At 41.7% G+C, this 21499-nt stretch overlaps 1 protein-coding gene across 2 annotated transcripts; it reads left to right on the top strand.

The window, feature by feature from the left end:
* The first annotated feature begins 10917 nt into the window (after window positions 1-10917).
* On the top strand, window positions 10918-20978 carry LOC146252203 (dystroglycan 1-like). 2 transcript variants are annotated; one of them, XM_084681160.1, is made up of 3 exons: window positions 10918-11170; window positions 15339-15896; window positions 17066-20978. In XM_084681160.1, the coding sequence occupies exons 2-3, from the start codon at window positions 15534-15536 to the stop codon at window positions 19376-19378; spliced, it is 2676 nt and encodes an 891-aa protein (XP_084537286.1). In that variant the 5' UTR covers window positions 10918-11170; window positions 15339-15533; the 3' UTR covers window positions 19379-20978. The 2 variants fall into 2 exon arrangements, with proteins under 2 accessions (XP_084537286.1, XP_084537287.1); XM_084681161.1 differs by lacking the exon at window positions 10918-11170 and adding an exon at window positions 11315-11432.
* Window positions 20979-21499: the final 521 nt, after the last annotated feature.

Raw genomic sequence — 21499 nt, 5'->3', positions numbered from 1 at the left:
GGTAAATGTTACACATTTTTCTAAGCAACATGAAATGGTCAAGTACATTATTAGGAAAGGTTATTCACATAATGGGGCTCATTCAGCTAATTTAAAATCAGCTCTGTAGAATTTGTATAGCTTGTTGAACAACAATATGCCAACAATGTGACATGACAAAGTACAAAAATGGCTCTTTGAATATTGTGATTGTTATTCTTTTGCAGTTCCTCATCTTGTAAACAAGATTAAATAAATAGAAATTCCAATGAAATGATGCATTTATAATTGTCTAGGCCTATCTGAATACATATTTTACTTTTTATTCCTGTAAAGGCCAGTCAGGTCATTTAAATTTTGTTTAAGAAATGACTATAAAAGCTTTTTTCAAGATATTTGTTCGAAACCCCACTTAGAGAACCTCACTGTAGCCCTGAGATGGTATTGTAACTTGCTCTTATATACTGCCATCTAGTGAATCATGAATGAACAATGAAGGCAGAAACATGTCACTCCCCTAAAGAGTAACCTGTATAACCCTATTACCTTGTTGATGGTGTCTGGTTGACTCAAATCATCTGAGCCGACATCAAATGAAGCTTGATCCACACTCGGGACGTAGGTGTGTTTTAAAAGGTGGGAGGGACAACTTTTTTTTATATAACTAAGGATGCAGCCATTAAAAAACTTTTTTTTACATAGAAGTGGGGGATACGCCATTTTGAAAAAGTGGGGGGGATGTCTCACCCATGTATAGTGAAACCCATGGCCCTGACCCACACTGCTCTTTAAATGAACTGTTCATCTGACTTTGCATTCAATATTACCATGACTGTTTTTACTGCATGATCCATTGTTTTGCCCAACTGTGTAATTCAATGAGTTTAGCAAATAGTTCATTTTTTCTACTGCGCTAATACCAAGGCTGTGATGAATGTTGACCTTTCTTATTGGGTTCAGTAATGTCTTCATGGCAGGCTCGAAAGCGCTTAATTTGTTTAACCAATCATCCTAATTGTCACTCAGGTGACTGATGTCCACTGAATGAGTGTTGCACTGTATGTCTGAAGCAATAAGAATGTTGTGCCATATGTTGATCATGAGTATAACTTATTCAGTTCATGTTGTGATACATGTGATACGTGTGTCTTGTTACTGTAAATTGTAAATATTCTGGTTGTTTTATAATGATGGTATACATTTCAACATAATTGACAACATGGATAAATCACTTGCACAGTAAGTCAAAGTGAATTGCTATGTTCCTCTTCTGAAAACATGCCACCCTAAACCACAACTAACCACCATGTTATTTTGACCTCACAATATTCATGTATCACATTGATAAGGATGGTCATCATCAACTCAATTAGTGTCATACAACTGCTGATATATGTATGATGACAGTTCAGACAATACAACTCGAAAGCACACACCTACTGCAAAGGAGGATTTAAAATGACTGCACAGTTCTGATTACCAAGTGTATTTTTTAAGATTTTACAACATTAGATATTATTTTAACTTTACATGCAGATAATAACTTTCTTTGACAGTAGGAGGTGCTGTTTGATTTCTTATCTCCTGAACAGAAAGAGAAAATGTGCTTTGTGAAAAACAGAGGGTGTTGTTGACACCACCATCACTGGACTAAGGTTGTGTGATGGCTGCTGTATATCAGTCAAGTAGATGCAGTTGTACAACAGCTGAAATGTAGAGCCGGAAATGAGACAGTCATCAATAAGGATGAGGGATTGCTGCTGTACTAAAACACGACTGCTGGTTAAACTGAAATACACTCAGAAACACTGACACCCACATATACCCACACTGACACCCACATATACCCACACTGACACCCGCACACACTCAAATACACACATATGTTCCAATTCAGGCCTACACATAGGCACTCACTCATTCACTCATTCTCTCTCTCTCTCTCTCTCTCTCTCTCTCTCTCTCTCTCTCTCTCTCTCTCTCTCTCTCACACACACGCACACACACACGCACACACACAAACCTACACTAAAATATGACAGCTGGATGTGTTGACATTGGTCTACTCTCTGTGGAATTGTGACAGAGCACTTTATCAAATGTATCCCCCTCTATGGTTGACTGTAAAATGGTTTGTCTGTGTGTGTGTTGGTGTGTGTACTTGTTTATGTTACGTAAAAGGAGGGTGAGAAAGAAAGACTGATAGACTGAGAACATTACAGAGAAAAGCATGGATTCAGCTGCTGTCTTTTATTCATCTGAGTCTTGTTTGGTTCTCAAAACAAGAGATTGGGTGTTGGTTATAGATTGGCACATTATAGCCCATACATTTACTGATGGATTAGATATCCAAGTTGCTGTGCGGTAGTGACTTACATAGTTTGAAACACTTTTTTAACACCATAACAAAATGTTTGGGTCTTAGCTTGTGAAGAGGAAAGGGGGGGGCGATGTTGCCATTTTGTCAATTCACTAATATGTCAGACCTGATGGCTTCTTTTAAACTCTCACTTACTTCTGCGGAAGTTGGAGCCCTCCTGAAACTCCTAGAGGAGTTAGACCTTGAATGACTCTCAAGCACAGTTGGTATGTTAACTCTTTGCTTTGATGTTCACATCTCAACCATGGGTATCCAGCATGCAGATGATGCTGTGTTTTTCTCCATTCCAAGCTAACAACTTCCCATCATGTGAATGGAATTTTGCACTTGATTGCAAATTGCTTTTACACACATCCGTACACACACAAGCATACAGCTACAAATAAATATGTTTTGGCCACCCTTTGGACTTGTTAGATGCAGCTTTGCATGTTTCATATAGAAGGAAAGGTCAAGTATAGATTATTTATAGTATGTGTTTTCCTTTTACAATATAGGGCCTTTCTTTGAAGTAAGCTAAATAATAATATTTAAATTTAATAAATTTAAATAACGGAAGAAAGAGACAGGACACGTTGGAATACTAATGCTAGTAGAGTTTTAAGTTTGGAACAAAGGATTCCTACATCATAATATATTACTGTTTGTCCTTTATCATTAGTTGCTTTCTATAGACCTGCACTGCTCAGATGTGTGGGGTACTCCAGTTCATTCAACCTGTGCTTGGGCCTTGAAATGGTCACTGTAATGTGGAAGACTTCCTGTCTGGTCTTGTTACCCAAGAAGGATCCCCCCACTGTCTTTAATGACTACACGCTGACATCACATGTCATGAAGACCCTGGCGAGGCTAGTCATTTCACACCTCAGACCCCTTAGGGGTCCATGAAGTTCATGGACCCTCCGCAATTCACCTTCGCTATCTTCCATCATCTTATATCATCATCTATCTGCTCCTGTGGTTAGACTCCCACCTGAATAGAGCTGGGTGCACTGTTAGGATAATCTTTTTTTTACTTCTCCAGTGCCTCCAACACCACACAGCCTCGGCTACTGGGGGATTAGATGAGGCAGACGCAGGTGGAAGTCCCTTTGGTCTCCTGGGTTGTCAACCATCTGTCGGGAAGACCACAGTTATATGGCTGCTGTGCTGTGTGCCAGGCAGAGTGGGGAGCAGCACAGGGGCTCCCCAAGGTACAGTACTGTCCCCACTCCTGCTCCTCCGTGTGCACCCCACATTCTGGATCCAACTCACAGGCTTGTCATCAGCAGGCGTTCTCTGATGACACTGCCATTGTGGAGTTTATCAGGGTCGGTTGTGAGGATGAGTTCAGGGGCCGGGTGGATGACTTTGTTCGGTGGTGCAAGAAGAACTACATGCTGCTCAACATCTCCAAGACAAAGGAGGAGCTTGTGAATTTCCAGAGGACGACGGACCGCTGCACCCCTGTTCACTGTAAGCTGTATCACCTGTTTTACCTGTGTGTAAATTGATTTGTATACATGTGTACTTCCCTGTGATTTAATCCTGTGTGTTACCTTGTGTACAGCCCTGTGTATTTTGTGCTGGCAGCTTGTTTTTAATCTTGCTGCTGCAATGGCACAATTTCCCCTTAGGAATTTAGAAAGTACTATTTAATTTATAAAGTATTTAGAAAGATTTAGAAAGTACTATTTAAGCACTACTTGACACCATGACACAAAGTTTATTTTCTCTCCCATTGAACTTCTCTTTTTTACAATCAACAATGCTGTCCTGATAACTGTGAAAAACAGAAATGAACTATTTCTGCCTGAATCCACAGAAAGCACTTGACAGAGAAAATATTAGAAATTGCCATGAAAGTAAAATCGGACGCAATCCTTTCTTATTTTTATGTTTGTGGGAGAGGTGACAATAGAATGAGATTGTAGCATCTTCCATCCAGGGACATGGCATGAATTCTATATGTATGGTTGGTTATTTACAATGTGACATCTAATAGTACACACATTGCCCAAGGACCCCTTAATTTAAATACTGAGTTGGTAAAGAACAGTCAGACTCCTTGAGGCTGTCAGCTTCCCAGCTTTATAAACATTCAGCAAACACCCGGCTGTACAACAACACACAATACTTTTTATTTTTCTCTTTTATTTCACAACATCCAGCGTCCTTTAGGACAGAGAAACAAAGATTTATTCGATGGCATGTTCCAGTTTTTACTGAATCCTGTTCAAAGAGGAAAAGTAAAGTGATGTTCTGGTCTGAACTAAGGATTAAAGTGAGATGACATACTGACACTAAGATGCACGCCCTTTAGATTTGATTTATATTGCTGGCCATAGTGTCAGTCATGGTTTATGTCAAGGCAGGGCTGAAGTGTGGATTGATGCATGTCTGCAGTTTCGGTACACTCAGTACACAATCAATGGTTCAAGTTTTCCATTGCTCTGTCTCAAAGGGTGATTTCAGATTACCTTCAGATTCAGATATTTCTTGTTTTTTTTTATTCAAGTTTCAAAGATTACTTCATGTTCAAGGCCTTCCTCACCTTCCTCACCAACCCCCTATATGATAAGAGATGAGGTCATAACAGAACTGAGGGTTCCTGCAGGCTATGTGTCTCAGACTGTATACCAGACACCCCTTGAGACAGTATCATCCACAGGTGCACAGAAATGCAGAGCAGGGCAGTACTCTGAATGCAGGTTTCTAGTGTTGTGGTTGGAAAGTGCCCCGGGACAGGAACTCAATCAGATAAGTGTAGTGAAAAGTGTGGGAAGGCTGTGCATTCATGAACAAGAAGGCACGCCAGGGGAAATAAGATAATACAAACAAGTAGGATAAAGTTGAACATATTTCCAAAGAAAATAGAAAGGTTGTTTTATCCTATATGAAATGACTGTTTTCTCAATTTACTAAACTGCAATCAGCAATTACTAGTAATAATTTTTTATATTTTGTTGTTGAAAGATTAATTTGAAAGAGCCCATACCATTCTGCTCTGCTCTGATTCTTTTTGTGTAGATTATCAGAACTAATTTGAAAAACAGCCTTGGGAATGATGATTTGGGGGGCACCTGTTGTTTAATATTCAATGACTGGCTTTCGGTTCTCAAAAGGAAATTGAACTCCATCACCCTGGTTTAAGTCTGTTAGATATTTCATTATGTGGTTTGGGAGTGATACAGTATGACTCTTGATACAGTATTGTACCTGGTCTTGTGAACTGGTAGGCCACAAAACAGCCTCTTGATCTTGAAGCCTACAATTAAGAAAGGCTATCTTTATAGTTTCCCTTCTAAACAATCAACTGAATGCATTCAGTACAGTCCGATGGTAGAAAGAAAATAAATATCCCGTTTTATACATGTTACATTAGTTCAGTGGTATAAAAACATGATGAGGAAGGAGAAGATGAGATTGCCCAAATCTTTGTTTGTCTGCACATGTCTGTACACATTTGAGGAATGTGGAGAAAGAAGAGGAAGCGACAAGAGAGACTTTGTCTCTGAAGGTCTCTCTGTCTACCCCCTCTGGAGATTAGCTTCTTATCTGTTAAATGAGACGGTGTCGATGGATTTGGATCCCAGGACTTTGGCATGAACACCAGAGTTTCAGCAGCGTGGCCTCCTTTTCACAGAGAGCACCACTGTGTGATAGTAGCCAAGTGAGCACGGACAGACACACAGACTGACAGCCTTGGACCAAGAGGTGGGCTGATACGAGGAGGCAAGTAATGGGCGGCTTCATCTTCAGACACTGACATTGAATTTCTTGAAAGGTTGTTTTTTCTCTTGTCCTCTATTCAGCTTTTATCATAGATATGATTGTCACATGGAATTATAAGTGATATGCCCTGACGTCTCCGTCACATACGTGCTCTCCCACACATCACCTGGATGGATTTGTTGCGGTGGTTGCCGTTGCCAGTGACTCATTCCATCTCACTCTGTTCTGGCTGCACGTGACCAGCCAGGCAATCAGCCGGGCAGAAACACATCCTGAAGCTCTGACTCCTGATTTGATCTGGCTGTAGCCTCTCTCACCCCAGGCTGAAATTGATAGGTAGTGTTAAATGCACACCTGGGACCCCAGCTACAGGCTCTGGCGGCACATTCCCATGTCCCAGTCCCCATGTATCTAAGCCCTGGGCCACAGAGCGACTTAAAGAACTGGTGCAACACACAGGCCAGCACATACAGACGTAACAAGAGAGGACTGCTTGCCACGTTAACTGTGAGTGCCAGTCACGGTCAGATCCAATGGCTGAAACTGGAGCACATTCCTTGGCCTCTGTGCATGCTCTGGAGTTAATAAATCTCTTGGTCTCAAAGGAGACCAAGAGAGAACACAGTGACCAGCTCTAGGTGATCATTATCTAAAACAGTAACTGGAGAGAACACAAGGTTACATCTGACAGGCATGGGACATCATGTTGGAGTAGAGCTCACCTACAATAGCTAAGTATGTGGGAAACTAAGATAAACAGCTCATAAAAAGATCTAAGTTCTGTTTAGAGAGTGTAGGTAAAGAGATGTCATCCAACGCAGTGATCTTCTGTGTTCATTTGTTATTTATAAATTAATTAATTCAAAATGTTACAGAACGTTTGCACATACTGTTTGACTGTGCTTCTTAGCTCTGTCAGGCTGGTGTAGCACTGCAACAGCTTCTTTTTGTGGGTCGACAAGCACCACTGAATCCCCACAAAATATAACATTCACACTATACCATTCTTGAGTATATTGCTGTTTTGGTCAGTTATAGGTCTTCCATGTAACTGAAGCAGAGTTACAGTAGCCATTTAGGAGTTTTAGAAGATCTATTTAGTCATCGTTGTAGAAGAGGATTTCAATTTCTGTGTTTTTCATTGGGGTCACACAGTGGCCATTCCCTTAGCTGATCTCTGCGTTTGCTGATGTCCTCTTGATGTATTCCAGAATCATTAGGCCCGTTTGTCTCTGATAACAAACACTATTACCCAACTCACAGAAGCCATTAGGGGGGGTTTCTACAGCCTCCCGTTTAACATGATTGGAAATGCACATGGCTGCTGTTGAGGAGTGTTTACCCTATAATGGAGAGACCTCTCAGCCACTGGTCTAATGTACAGCACAGCTAAAGACCAATCCCCTGTAATTGCCTGTGGGGGTCTCTGATGGTGGATTAATCGTGTAGCGTAATTTGAGAATTATCAGCTAACTTGCCTCAGCAAGTCTTGGACAATTTTAATTTACACAGAAATGTGTGTAAATGGGATGAGATAAAGGTGTTACTTCAAGAATACAATTCAAACAAACTGAATATTCATGAAAAGACTGCTTGGAGTCTGTTACAGCAAACACAGGTTACGGACCCTTCTTGGATAATCACATTTTTTAACTAAGATTTAAAAGCACGAATTGGGGCAGGTGCAAACAAGAACCAGAGTCTTTAGGCTCTGTGGTGTAGAAATCCCCCTAATCCTCCTGTACTTTTATTTGTCCATCATAACAAATAACAGCATAACGAAATCCACGGAAAGTACAAACTCATACAGCCACATGCAATACTGTGTACCTGTATTTCCTGTGTAAAATGGATGTTTAACACTGTACACTACTACAGTTTAGCTGGCTTGTTGATTTAGCCATTACAGTAAAACTCAACAATGCAAAGAGGGAGAGAGAATCATACAGTTGGATGTGAGGGGAGTTCTTTCTCTGACATCGTTGACTGAAGGTGGCTTGTAGGTGGCCTGTCTGGAGTAATCTACCACTATGGGAGCATGGGCAGAGATTGGCTCCGATAAGGGTCTGACTTCCTACAACCCCCGCCAATCTCCACTCCTTCTAACCCTTCCATTACAGTAAGTCACCGGGAAGAAAATGTGGGGAGTCAGCTGATTCCTAATCCTCTTCCCTTCTCGCTCTGTGCTCACACATCAAGAGTCAGATTGATCTATACGATCACATGGAAGCCCATCAGCTGTGGGGTGATACTCTGTAAAACGGGACATGAGAAACAGAGAGAGAGTGAAAGAGAGAGAGAGAGAGAGAGAGAGAGAGAGAGAGAGAGAGAGAGAGAGAGAGAGAGAGAGAGAGAGAGAGAGAGAGAGAGAAAGAGAGAGTAAAAGGGGTTGAAGATATGTGAAATACAATCAGAGCAGAAAATATCTATGAAAAACATGGCTCACTTGTCCACAGACATCTTGAGGCAAAGCATTTGCTGGATGACTAAAGTTTCCCCAGAAAAATCCACACAAACATGTTTTTGAATGTAAATTTTGTCAACTTCAGACTACAAATTAAACGACTACATATTTAGGATATTTTCTTCTTCTGGATACCCAAAAACCTTGTGCCACATAACCTCTACTGTGTAGCCATAGTTATAGTATATGATACGTATATACAGTACCAGTCAAAAGTATGGACACATTTTCCCATTCAAACCAAACTTTTGACTGGTACTGTATACTGTAATGGAAGTTATAGTGGGTGTCTCTCAAAGCCATTTAATTCTTTGTACTGTAAAATTATGTATGTCCTTTTGATGTATGTTGGCTATTAACCTTAAACACACTCAGACTTGAGCTTTTCAATGCAGACAATGTATGTTCTCTGTCTCCTCCTTAGGGTGAACAAAGATTCAGGGATTTCAATGATCGACAACTCTCTAATCTGTTAAAGGCAGCCTCGCGTTACCCATCAAGAAAAATAAATGAGGATGCAGTCAATTTCCGTTCAGTGCCATTCACATACAGTGTGGTCTGAAGATGTTTTCAAGTTTTGTGCACTATAATCTGGTCATTAAAGTACTGTATTGAATAATTGTTGTTTGATGAAATCCATCATAGTACTGAATAAGTGACAACACAATGTGACATTTCAAGATGTTTGTTTGGCTTGTGTGGATGATGCTGTCACTGAATGGTGGAGATATTTTGAATGTGCTGTCATAGCTTTAGGGGAAGGTAGGCTGCCTGTCTGGAAGATGTCATTATGACCCAAAACATCCCTTTTCTCTGTCAAGCATTGTTCCCAATAGAGTTGATGTCTTATCTAAAAGCAGAACAATGTGCTAGCTAAGACAGGCAGTCACTCAAATCAGCTCACGAAGGCTTCTCTAAACTCATAAATTATAACTGTCAGTTCCACCATTGTATATGTACCTGTTCCATGTATAAAAAAAAAAGAGAGAAAATGACTTCTGGATATAATAATTCAATCTTAATAGGATTTACAAATGCCAGTGAATAACAGAATATAGAAATGTAAACCTAAAAACAAATAAATCAGATCGTCACTTGGACAACAATGAAACCACAGCTGGCCTGGTTTGGTGTTGGTCAGGATCAAGCACGCATGAGGACTACTCTCATTGACATTTGAGGCGTTGTCAAATGTGTTAAATACTTGGAAGTCATGCATTCTTCATACATATTTTTTTGTTAATAACTTATTGACATGTACGTAATGAGAACAGTTTCAGATTCAAGAGCTCTCAGGAGTTCTTTGACGGTTAAGGGTATATCTGTACAGTGTACTGGCATCCATTGAGCAGAAAGTGTGGGAAGGAACACCACAGGCATGTCCCTTCTAATTCTACAGTTTCAACAGCCACGTGTTTGCACTATATGACACATAGTTCTCCAAACCAATGAGTGTTTTTTGCTGCTTCTTTTTATTTGACTACTGACCAAATTTCAAGCGTGTAATCAGATAGTAGACAATCTTAATCAATTTCTTGATATACTGAAGTGAAGGGAATGACCAGATCTGATTTAGAAAATGTTCTTAGTGAAGATGAGCAACTATTGAAAATGTAAGTTTGAGAACAAGAGTGCCCTTTGCACAAACTGGAATCTTTACCATACCTTTGTCAATATTTCAACATGTTGTTCAAAAACAAACATAACCTTTAGACTTAATAATCAACCTTTCTTTCTCTGACAGATTCTGCCCATAGTCATATGATGCGTATGTTATGCTCTTTTCTTAACTAATTTTAAACCAAATCAACTTGAATGTCATCACAAATCTTTGCCATTCATTTTGTATAGCCTACTAAAACATATTTTAGGTTTGGCAGGCACATTAGATGAGGGGAAAGTTTCAGTTTTTGGTTCAATATCTTACTTTTCCACCATCAAAGACAGAAGAGGCCAGCACACTTTGATACATTTCTAAATAAAATATGTGCAGGGGATATACTTTGAACTTGGAATACCACAAAACCACAGGGTTCAGTTTGACTTCTTGCTTATAATTATTCAGAGTTGAGGTATGCCTTCCATTCAATTATAAAACTAGGTGTTTATATACATATTGTGGATGTTTAGTGAAAGGCAAGCCTTCAATAACTAAGGTTGTGCGTGACATTTACAAATATACATTCTGCAGAGAGGTATGATCATTTATTATAAACATGTGGTTGGTCTTTGGCTAATTGTAATGGGGAAATGTTATTGTCCTCATACAACAGAAACACTCAGTGTTAATCTTCTAACATCTGAGAAGGTTTAAACGGTTGGGTTTCTGTATTTATAATTTTCAGTTGCTATAGTTAATATCAATGCACCTGTGCATCCGTCAAAATAAACAGGGTGCGAGCCCAGATCGAGGCGGAGTCGAACACCAGGAGGAAAAAAGATTTGACACTCCTTGCTACCTGTAGACAAGGCGTAAGGACAGAGAGCAGAAAGTAGCACGAAGACCTTTCTGCCCACGATATAGTGACTTTGCTAAGGCTAGTCTCCTTGCCGTATCAGTAGCCTACATTTTGAGATATCAAACGATGGATATGTATTACATTTAGAGCGAAGAGGAGACATACATTAACAAGGTCAGTTTTCTGCATGTTAACATCTAACTGTCCTCCGTTTCCAACACCTTATTTTATCATATCGTATTTGCTTTGCTAAATGGTTGGGTCACAACTGACCTAAAATATTTCATTTCATTACCATCCCCAAGCAGCAAGCTACAACACTCGATTAGTCGAGACTACTGCATCTTCTCTACGGAAGGTTAACAACAGTCATTCTTTGGTTTTTCGCAGTCTACATTCCACGAAATGGATGCATTCGGAAGAAAATAGTTAAAGCGTACGTATGTTAGAATAATTGCATGGTGTCTTTGAACTATACACATCTTAGCGAAAACATTTGTCTAGAGATTGGTTTGAGTGCGCGAGGCCAGAACAAGAGCACTAGCCTACTAGCGCCAGCTAACCCGGACAGTTTTCCAATTTTGCTAGAACAGGTGCATTTCGAGAGTGAAAGCCACGGGATGCAGGGTGTCGCGGCTAGGGGGTTCAAATAAGAAATGCCCAATAATCTGTCGCTTAAAGAAACACAATTATAATAAGCGTAGTGTATTATATATTATTCCTTTGCTGTTAGCGAATTCTAGACGGCCGATATTATAATGGCCATTTTATCTTGCTAGCTACTGTCACTCAACCAATTGGGCCCACTGCCTCAGCAAGTAGAGAACCTTGCAGTCGCTATCTTGAGATTTCTGTGCTATTATTGCTAGCTAGTTAGCTGTAGCTTCAGTATATCTTTCGTGCTAGGTAGCAACCAATGCTGTTCCTTAAAATATGAACGGTGACATTGACTATTTACAATCTTGCGGGAGTGACTGGAAAATAAAAACATGCATCATGATACGTTGGGGGCAGCATAATGATCATTTTTAGCGCGCGATTATTTTCATGTAGCTAGCTAACACAGCACTAGCTAATGGGACAATTATTTATTTGAACTGTGATAGCCGGGTAGCTAGCTGTTAGCAAGTCAGTTTTCTCACACCATTCCATCACTTCTTGTTGGTAGCCTGCCACAACGTTAGGTGGATGTGCCTTTCAATTACAGAACACATTGGGTAAAAGCAGATATTACCAGGTGCGAGCTACTTTTTCTGCATATTCAGCAAATAAGCAAAATCATTTTTAAATGAAGGTCAGTTTGCAGCCAGTATCGGCTGTGCAATATGAGCATTTAAGGTAGAAGGCAGACTCAATCGTGTGACGTTATCTTTATTTGGTCTTTACTTGGGTTGTCAGGGTGGTGTTGTGCAATGTTTTGGGTTTGGATGTCCCTCTTTGTTTCCCCAATCAACAATTCCGATTGCAAAGCAAGCAAGTCTGGGATATGTTTAATATTCAGCTCATGTGCTTTCCAGTGGCTGCTGGATGTGGGATACGTCAATTCAATTTGTCTTGAATGCCACTGTGCATTTGAGGACTAATTATTTTTGATGGTTTAAAATTATTGCCTACTGTACAGCTTAAATATCAGAGAATTGTAAGGGGAAATGACGCATTTCATGATTCTCGATACATAGTAGACATATTTCCAGTGTGTCAATGAACATTGTAGACCAGGTTGCAGGTCAGTTGTGGGTGGGGGGCAAGCTTGGATGCATTGAGTTTGCCATCTTGGCCAAAAGGAGAGTGACAATTATATAATTTGCATGGAATCTGACTTCAGAATCTCCTAATACATTTGAACATATTGTTACAGAAGCGTTGTCATAGGTACAAACACATCACGTGTTTAGGGAAGTTAGTACCCTTGGCCTTTTTTTTTTTTTTTTTGATTGAATCATGTTTAGGAAATTGGAGCATGATGGAATCTAGGCCACAGTGAATAGCATTCTTTTGAGGCACAACATACTTTTACTTTTTGAGTAGTGTAAGGTGTCTTTCAGGTAATTAAATGACCCTATGGACTATACACTAGAACTTCACTTCAGTCAACACTGAAACTATGTGGTTTGATGTTGGTATGACTTGCCTTTGCCTGGATTCAAGCATGGCCTTGTGCAGTATGTCTTAAAGAAGCAACATGAAAATGTATCTATAGAGTTAACTTTAATATCAGAATCATAGGGTGGGTTTATGGAGCTAAAGCTTATGTTATGGTACATTGAAATCTAGTTTTGCAGATTTTAATGTGGCTAACATACAATATGAATTGATAAAAGATAACTCAAGCCTTTTTCCAAACTTGTTGATTGTTTTGTCTTAGAATGATTGTGTAGAAAAGTCAGAGCCATCTAACGGACAAACAAATGGTTTGCAAATAATATTTAGGCTTTTTTTGGGCATGGAAATAAGCTAAGGAATTCTATTAAAGAGGACATGGTGGGTTTAGAAAATAGCCAACTGGGTTAGCCTACTCCAAATTACATGAGTTAATGGGGGCAACTGTCTTTAAGGTAGCCAATACTTAGACATTTTTACCGACATGGTAAAAAAAAAAAAGAGATGGTTCAATTTCTGTATCCAGCACAGAATATTAGTACAAGATAGTGTGAAGCAAAGGAACCCTGTGGATAAGGTTTAATTGAACATTCCAGCATACTCAGTTGGGGATCCAGTCATAACAATGCCTTTCTATGGCAGAAACACCATAACTAGCTTCTGTAAGTGGTCTACCCTTGGACAAAATGTATCTCCCTTTGTATTGCAGAAAATGTTGAAGTGGGATGTGGGCCTGCAGAGATGACAAAATAGGACAGTCCACAGGTTTCTCATTATAATACAAATATAAAATGTTCATTGTGTTCAACACCCAGATACCATTTTTGACTGCATGGTGACTTCCTTTGAAGAATGCAATGTTTCTCTAAAAAACACTTTGACTTAACTTCAGATGATCTGCTGCCTTAGCATTTAAGTTGACGCTCCCCGATCGATCTTGTCTGATCGCAAAAGGAATGTGATGAGAGCATTTGGCCTCTGAGCAGCGTTGGCTCTGCCGTCAGCACAGTGGAGACCCTGACCCACCCCCCACCCCCTTACGTTTCAATACTCAATCTGAAGGATGTTGCCAGTTGTTTCAAAGGAGAGAGAAATGCCTCACCAGTTGAGTTGTCAAGGATATTTATGAGAGCTTTTGATAGAGGGAGAATGAATATTTGTGTATCATAGAACAAAGAACAATAAAAAATAAAATAAAAACCATGGTGGTGATAAACATTATTTCTCCTTAATGCGATCATAGATGGTCTATGTAAGTGGACAGACAACTTTCCTTCCTCAAAATACTGTACAAGGTTGTGGTTTTCCACACATATGATGACTGCAATAGGATACTCATTGATGTTTAAGTGCCCGCTACTGTAGCTCCCCCTCCTTGTGCCTGTTCCTCTCTGATCACTTATCTGATAGGAGATGAGAGAGAGAGGCAGCATGGTTGAAGAGGTCTCTGTCTTTACTGAAGGAAAAGGGGAGAAGAAAGCAAACCCCTAAAGAGTTTTCAGACACAGTATTGGTCTTTATGAGTTGACGTCACAGCCTGCATTAAAATTCCAGGCAACTGTCCGCCCCTGCTCTGGCCGTCTCTCAGTGCTACAGGATTGGGGTTGGCTGGGTCAGCACAGTAGAGACTCTAATTCCCACCCCCTGGGCACCTAATTAAAACTTACAACCAAGACAAACGACCTTTGAGTCATTCCATCTCACAAGAATCTGACATGCAAAGGTTAGATCAGTTGGAGATCAACATACCCTCTTTACTAATGATTTTTGCAACGTTTAATATTCAGATGTTTTTAGTCTGTTTCTGAACCCTTGAAGTTTGTTTTCGATAACTTGTAAAATGATCACTGGCTTTTAGCAGACTATTGTAGCGCATCTGACTGATTAGGCTAGTTCAGTAGTGCTATTGAAAACATTCACTTGTAAGATAAATTATAACACCTCTTGACAATGTAGGACGTTAAAATGACTTGCTTTTCTAAAAGCTTTTTGTTATGTTGTCATTGATATTTAGTTCATGGGCCATTGCATTAAAGAATTGTGGTAGCCAAACTCTTTCTCCAATACTGTGTAAAACACCAAACACATTGCCTATTGAGAATGTGCATAATGGTGTTTTACAGAGCTGAAAATGGTCCTTTCTATCACAAGCGTGAAATTCCTTTAGTCAAGTTCAAATGAGGTTTGATGAGTTTGTTCATTAACCGTATCAGATTCTTACATGAATTGTCTCTCTCTCCAGTTGCTGTTTGACAAGCTGCCAACGCACTCTTCATGGATGACAGGGGGAGACGACAGGGGAAGAACAAAGTGAAACAGTGTTACATCTGAGCTCAGCCCTTCAGCCAGAGGATCCAGCTCACCATCCTGACGCCAGTGCATGTGGGCCCTGACGTTGTTCTAAGACAGGAGGCGGGGAACACAAAGGCCTACCATCATGCACTGTAGACAGACAGACAGAGGCTGTGGGGATGCAGGGAGAAGCAGGCAACCTCCAGGCAGAACTATCTCTCTGGTGTTGGTGATCCTGGTAGCCCTGGCCCCATCTAGTGTGCGTGGCAGCCCGGAGGAGACCCTGGGGGAGATCATAACCGTGGATCTGGAGGCCTCCATGCACTCCTCTGTGCTGTCAGAGCTGCAGGCCACAGCCTCTGTTACAAAGGGCCCAACTACTGCTCCAGAATCCTTTGCACCCACCGAAGGAGCTTCCACAGGCATCCCAGACTCCACTGCTGTGGTCGGCCAGGTGTTTCAGATGAGGCTTCCACCCAGGCCAGGCAATGGCAGCTGTAACATCCAGGTAAGCTCTGATAGGGTGACAGATTTCTTCATGCATTTTATACCATTTGATTGTATAGTAGGGGGGGGCTTCTACTCCCCACAGATATAACTTAATGGACTGCAAACATGCAGACTGTGCATGTATTGGGCCATTTGTCCCTTTTACCAGGTAAATTATTCCACCAGTAGTGGTTAAATAGGACCCTAGAGCTCACTTATGTTGCATTCCAAATGCATTTTAAGTGTAATGTTTATCTGTATTCTCCTGGCTTTATATTGTATAAATAGATTGCTGCCATTGAATACATTTCTCCAATATGGCTGAGTTGATATGTGTTCTGATTATGTTGATTGATAGCCTATATTGTGTAATCCCCATTTTTGTAGAAATAGAAGGTTTATCTTCTACCTTATTTTGCTAATACTTTGTGACTGAACACCTATTGTACACACTTCTGGCACTTCCCCAAATGTGTGTGAATTGGGAACAGTTATTACACCTGAAAGAAAATAGCCTTTGTGTATGTGTGGATATTCCACAAAGGAAACAATGCCTCTGCATGTCACTGCATAGAAGGCCTTTTCATTAAGCTTAACTTTATGAAACCATAATCACTCAACTGCTTGATGTTCTTGTATTTGCTTTTATTTCCTATGATTCCCTGGTCATGTGGCCTTCTTGATTGTTCTTGTATAAATTCAATCTGACATTAAACATGTTGTCATTTCCGTGCAAGACTTAAGCCCTAGTTTATTTTTTTTGATCTAGGTTAACATCTTATCTGAAATCTACGTATAGGTAAATCAACCTAACAATATAGAATGTACATCACCTTTTAGATTGAATTTATCTCTATCATGAATGATTGAAAAGGACTGTGGTACAATTTGTTCCCTTTGACTCGATGAATCTAGATGTATTATTACCATTTTGTGATTTTGAATGATATCTTGTCCTATCGTAATATCTCAAAATGCAGGGCAATGATGACTCAGGCAGCTGTCACGATGTGAATAGGAGCTTGGTCTGGTTTCCTGTTTATATTACCTCTTATATTATATTTTCCTTTTTTTGTTTACTATGTTGGCACAGCTCATGACCTCCTCCTTGTGCACTTCCTTATGATGTATTAGGCATACATTTTCCTCCTTGAACTATTGTATTTTTGTGTCTCATTTCTTATCCAGCTAACCGAGATGGGCAAGGAGAGTCTCCCTTCCTGGCTGCATTGGGACAGAGAGTTGTGCTCCCTCAGAGGCCTGGCCATGGAACAGGACAAAGGTGTGCTCCACATCTCTGTATCTGGAGAAGACAGAAACGGGGTTGCCAGCAGCCCAGTTGCCCACAGCAAGGAGGTCTTCTCAATCGAGGTGTACCCAGAGGAGCGAGCCGACACTGAACCAGCCCTGTTGGCCCTCCAATCCGAGGCCAATGGCCACCAGCCCTTCACTTGTGGCAGTGAGGAGCCTGTTACCGTCCTCACCATTATCCTGGATGCTGATCTCACCAAGATGGATGCCCAGCAGAGAGTCGATCTCTTGGCCAGCATGAGAAAGTTCTCTGGCATTCCTCTTGAGCACATGAGAGTGGTCCCTGTGGTAAACAATCGTCTGTTTGACATGACCGCCTTCATGGCTGGACCTGGTAATGCCAAGAAAGTGGTGGAAAATGGGGCCCTGTTGTCATGGAAACTGGGTTGCGCATTGGACCAGAGCAATATCCCTGACATTAGCAGTGTCCAATCACCAGCCAAGGATGGGACCATGTCCGCCAAGCTGGGCTACCCTGTAGTCGGTTGGCATATTGTTAACAAAAAGCCCCATATGGTGAAACGAGTCAGAAGGCAATTGTACAATACCCCCACCCCTGTGCCCTCATTGCTTCCCCCAACCACACATCCTGAGCCCCCTGTTCGCATTGTGCCCACCCCAACTTCACCTTCCATTGCCCCGGCCACTGACCACTCTGCACCCCCTGTCCGTGGACCTTTGCCTCTGCCAGTGAAGCCCACTATAAGGGTGAGGGATCAGATAGCCCACACTCCTGTACTTGGTCCTCCCCAGCCCACCAGAGTTATAGGGACCACCAGTACCATCCCCATCCAGCCCACCATGACCCGTCCTGTGTTTGTGGAGGCCACGGCTCTGCCTACCCCCCAAACTACCAGAAGGTCTAAGACTTCACCTACAAAGAAAACCAAAAAGCCCAAAACCTCCACTCCAGCCCCAAGAGAACCTAAAACTACAACTCCCAAGCCACCCAGACGCACTACCCTTCAGTCTCTGCCTCCAGACTATAACAACAAAAAGCCTGAGATCCGCAATGCCATTGATGAGGTGAATGTCTGGGTGGGGACGTACTTTGAGGTCAAGATTCCCCCAGACACTTTCTTTGACAAAGAGGACGGCACCACAGACAAGCTGCGTTTGACTTTGAAGAAGAAGGACAATGAGGTGGTGAGCGAAACCTCCTGGATCCAGTTCAATAGCACCATCCAGCTGCTGTACGGCCTGCCTGAGCAGGAGCACGAGGGCAAACATGAGTACTTCATGCTGGCCACTGACAAGGGAGGCATGAGCACAATAGACGCCTTTGAAGTACGTGTGAACCGCTGGTCCACCAATGACAAACCCCCCGTTGTGTTCGCTGCCCGGTTCCATGGTGACCCCAAGACACTGACGGATGACATCCACAAGAAGATCCTCCTGACCAGGAAGCTAGCGTACGCGTTGGGGGATCGCAACAGCAGCACGGTCACTCTGAAGAGCATCACCAAGGGCTCTATTGTGGTGGAGTGGACCAACAACAGCCTCCAGCAAAACCCCTGCCCAAAGGACCAGATTGCTGTCCTCAGCAGCAAGATCTCCGACCCCCAGGGCAGGCCCAAGCTGGCCTTCACCAAGGCTATGGAGCCCGAGTTTAAAGCAATCAACATCTCTGTTCATGGCACTAACAAGTGTCAGAGCTACACGTTTGTTCCCCCGAGAGAGGTGGCGATCCCTGTCCCTCCGACAGCGACTCCTACCCCGGGCACAGGTCGTAGGAGCAGCGACGATGTCTACCTGCACACAGTCATCCCGGCTGTGGTGGTGGCAGCGCTGCTGCTGATAGCCGGAGTCATCGCCATGGTCTGCTACCGCAAGAAACGCAAGGGGAAGATGACCATTGAGGAGCAGGCCACTTTCATCAAGAAAGGAGTGCCAATCATATTTGCTGATGAGTTGGATGACTCCAAGTCCCCTCCTTCCTCTAGCATACCCCTTATCCTCCAAGAGGAGAAACCTCCCCTGCCCCCGCCAGAGTACCCCAACATGGCGGGTCCCCACAGCACCTTGCTCAGCCAGGACCTGCTGGAGGAGTACTCCATCTATCAGGACGAGGATCCGAACGCACCCCCCTACCAGCCCCCTCCGCCATTCACTGTCCCCATAGAGGGCAAGGGCTCCCGCCCCAAGAACATGACGGCGTACAGGTCGCCCCCTCCCTACGTGCCTCCCTAACGCTCACAGGAGCCTATGTCTGGGAAGGAGGAGGTCTGTGGTGACGGTTGTTTGTTTGAAATGAATGAAAGGAGTAATTTTACATATCTGTTCAATAAAATGGCTTTGGAGAGGAGCAGGCAACTAGACCCATATAAATGACCATTGTGGATACTATTTGGTACTGTACAAGTCTACTGGCACAGGACAACTGAGCAGAAACTGTTTGTAACTCTAGCACTCTTTTTCTTGTCCTTCAGTTTTGCTTTTGACTCTTGCGTAATCTTTTCTTTTTCTTTTTTTTATCTCTTTTTGCCAAGAAGAATCATTTTTATCTGAGAAGATGTACTGTTTCTATTGTATAGAACATAATAAAGAAGCAGGAAAGACTGCAAGCTAGAGGGCCTTGGAGCAAATGTCACCATGACAACAGACTTGAGGCTCTCACTCACAGCGTTAATCTTTATACCAATTCAGTATATCGCTTTTATCTGTCTGTGGGTTAGGTTTACTAAGACTTTGCACCTGTTATTTGTAGAGAGGAATATAAGACAAAAAGCCAAACTAAAAGCATGAAACCATCCTTTCTTTACAGATAATCTTAAGTTCTTTTTTAATCATTCATCTTTCCTCTTTGTCACATGTTTAGTTCCCTCTTGACAATAACAGGTGCAAATTTGCACTTAGGCACTTTCTTACTAAACCTTACTCTTTGTGTCTTGCAGAAGTGAACATTGTAATGGTAGTCATAAAAGGACACTATCTTATTTCTTTTAACACACCACTGGACTGAAAGGTCATCTGTTACTTAATCAACGCGGGCAGCAGTACACTGATCACGCTTGTTGTTAATGTAGCCTAATTGAATTTCAAAACAGGAATAATAATTAAGACATTTACAGTGTGTTAACCTGTCACTGATCCTGCTCTCCACAACAAGAAATCTGGATTCTGGGGTTGCTAAGGTAATGCTTGGGACAGAACAAGCTTCATGGGGTTGATGCCACCACAATGCAGGGTCAATTAGATGCTGTTTTAAGCAGCCAAGGGGGAATCAGTAATGGAAGGTAGATGTATGTTCTACATGACACTGAGTTTGTCGTGGGTGTGAAGGGGAAGGTACAGTACTGTATTATCACTGCTCTGCCTCTATGCTGCTGCACTGTCTTTGTAGTGTGCTGCCTGTTCTAGGTTCAGAAGAGGCATGGGGACAGGTGTGTGTACATAATGGTGTGCCTGTGATACTGAACATCCTCCATAACGTTAGTGTTTTATCAATAGAGTTAGTAGGGACGGGAGGGGGGGGGGGGGAAGAATCATTTTATTTTTAATTGTCTGTCTAGATTTATGATTAATCTGTCATGAACAGAAACAATGTAATCCGTTTGTGGGAGGACAAAAAGAGTTGACTTGCCCATCACTGAAAATATTGCATCATGTTAAGAATATGATGGGAGAAGAAGAGACCACAAGTGAATAATGTACGTTTCATATCTGATATCACCGTAAGGAAAAATGGCAGAAAAAAATCTAATGTTTTTACTGAATTTTTGATACAGTCTTAAATTGTTTTATGAAAATATATTAATAAAGATGTACTACTATTTGGTAAAGCCTCAAAGATTGTTCAAGTTCCTCTTCTTTGGTTTAACTTCAGACAATTAAACTCATCAAAAAAAGTTCGGAAACATTATTTCGGTCGACTATTCCTCCCCTTCAATAATACCAATTGGTAATGTATTTGATATCCTTGGAAAGCCTGATTAGTCACATTTACAATGAGGTACAACTTGTAAGGATCGTGCATTCGTGGAATGAGCAACACAGCTAACCGTGTGGGTAGCGGCCCAAGGAAATGTGCCAAAATCCAATATTCCTCTGTTGGTATTCACTCTCGTTTTGAGTTGCTTGGTGGATTGGATAATTGCACTCTCCCACAGTAATAAGGAAAAAACAACACATATTGGCCATTTTTATACTTTATTCATTTTACACTGTCAGGGACCTCAGTAGCGTGTGGAAGATCCATACGCAGCCACAACAGCTTGGCACCTCCTCATGCTGGTCACCAGCCTGGTCACACACTGCTGTGGGATGGCATCCCATTCCTCAACCAGGATTTGTCGCATGTCAGCCAACATG

This window comes from Hypomesus nipponensis, chromosome 18 (genome assembly GCF_054491055.1).
Source record: "Hypomesus nipponensis isolate SF chromosome 18, ASM5449105v1, whole genome shotgun sequence".
NCBI classification, from domain to species: Eukaryota; Metazoa; Chordata; class Actinopteri; order Osmeriformes; family Osmeridae; genus Hypomesus; species Hypomesus nipponensis.
This window is presented reverse-complemented; position numbering and strand designations above follow the sequence as displayed.

Bases quoted from the DNA above. Each gene is read 5' to 3' on its own strand.
- LOC146252203 (XM_084681160.1), top strand. From the start codon at position 15,534: ATGCACTGTAGACAGACAGACAGAGGCTGTGGGGATGCAGGGAGAAGC. The intron at 15,897-17,065 runs GTAAGCTCTGAT...TTTCTTATCCAG, and splicing joins ATGGCAGCTGTAACATCCAG to CTAACCGAGATGGGCAAGGA.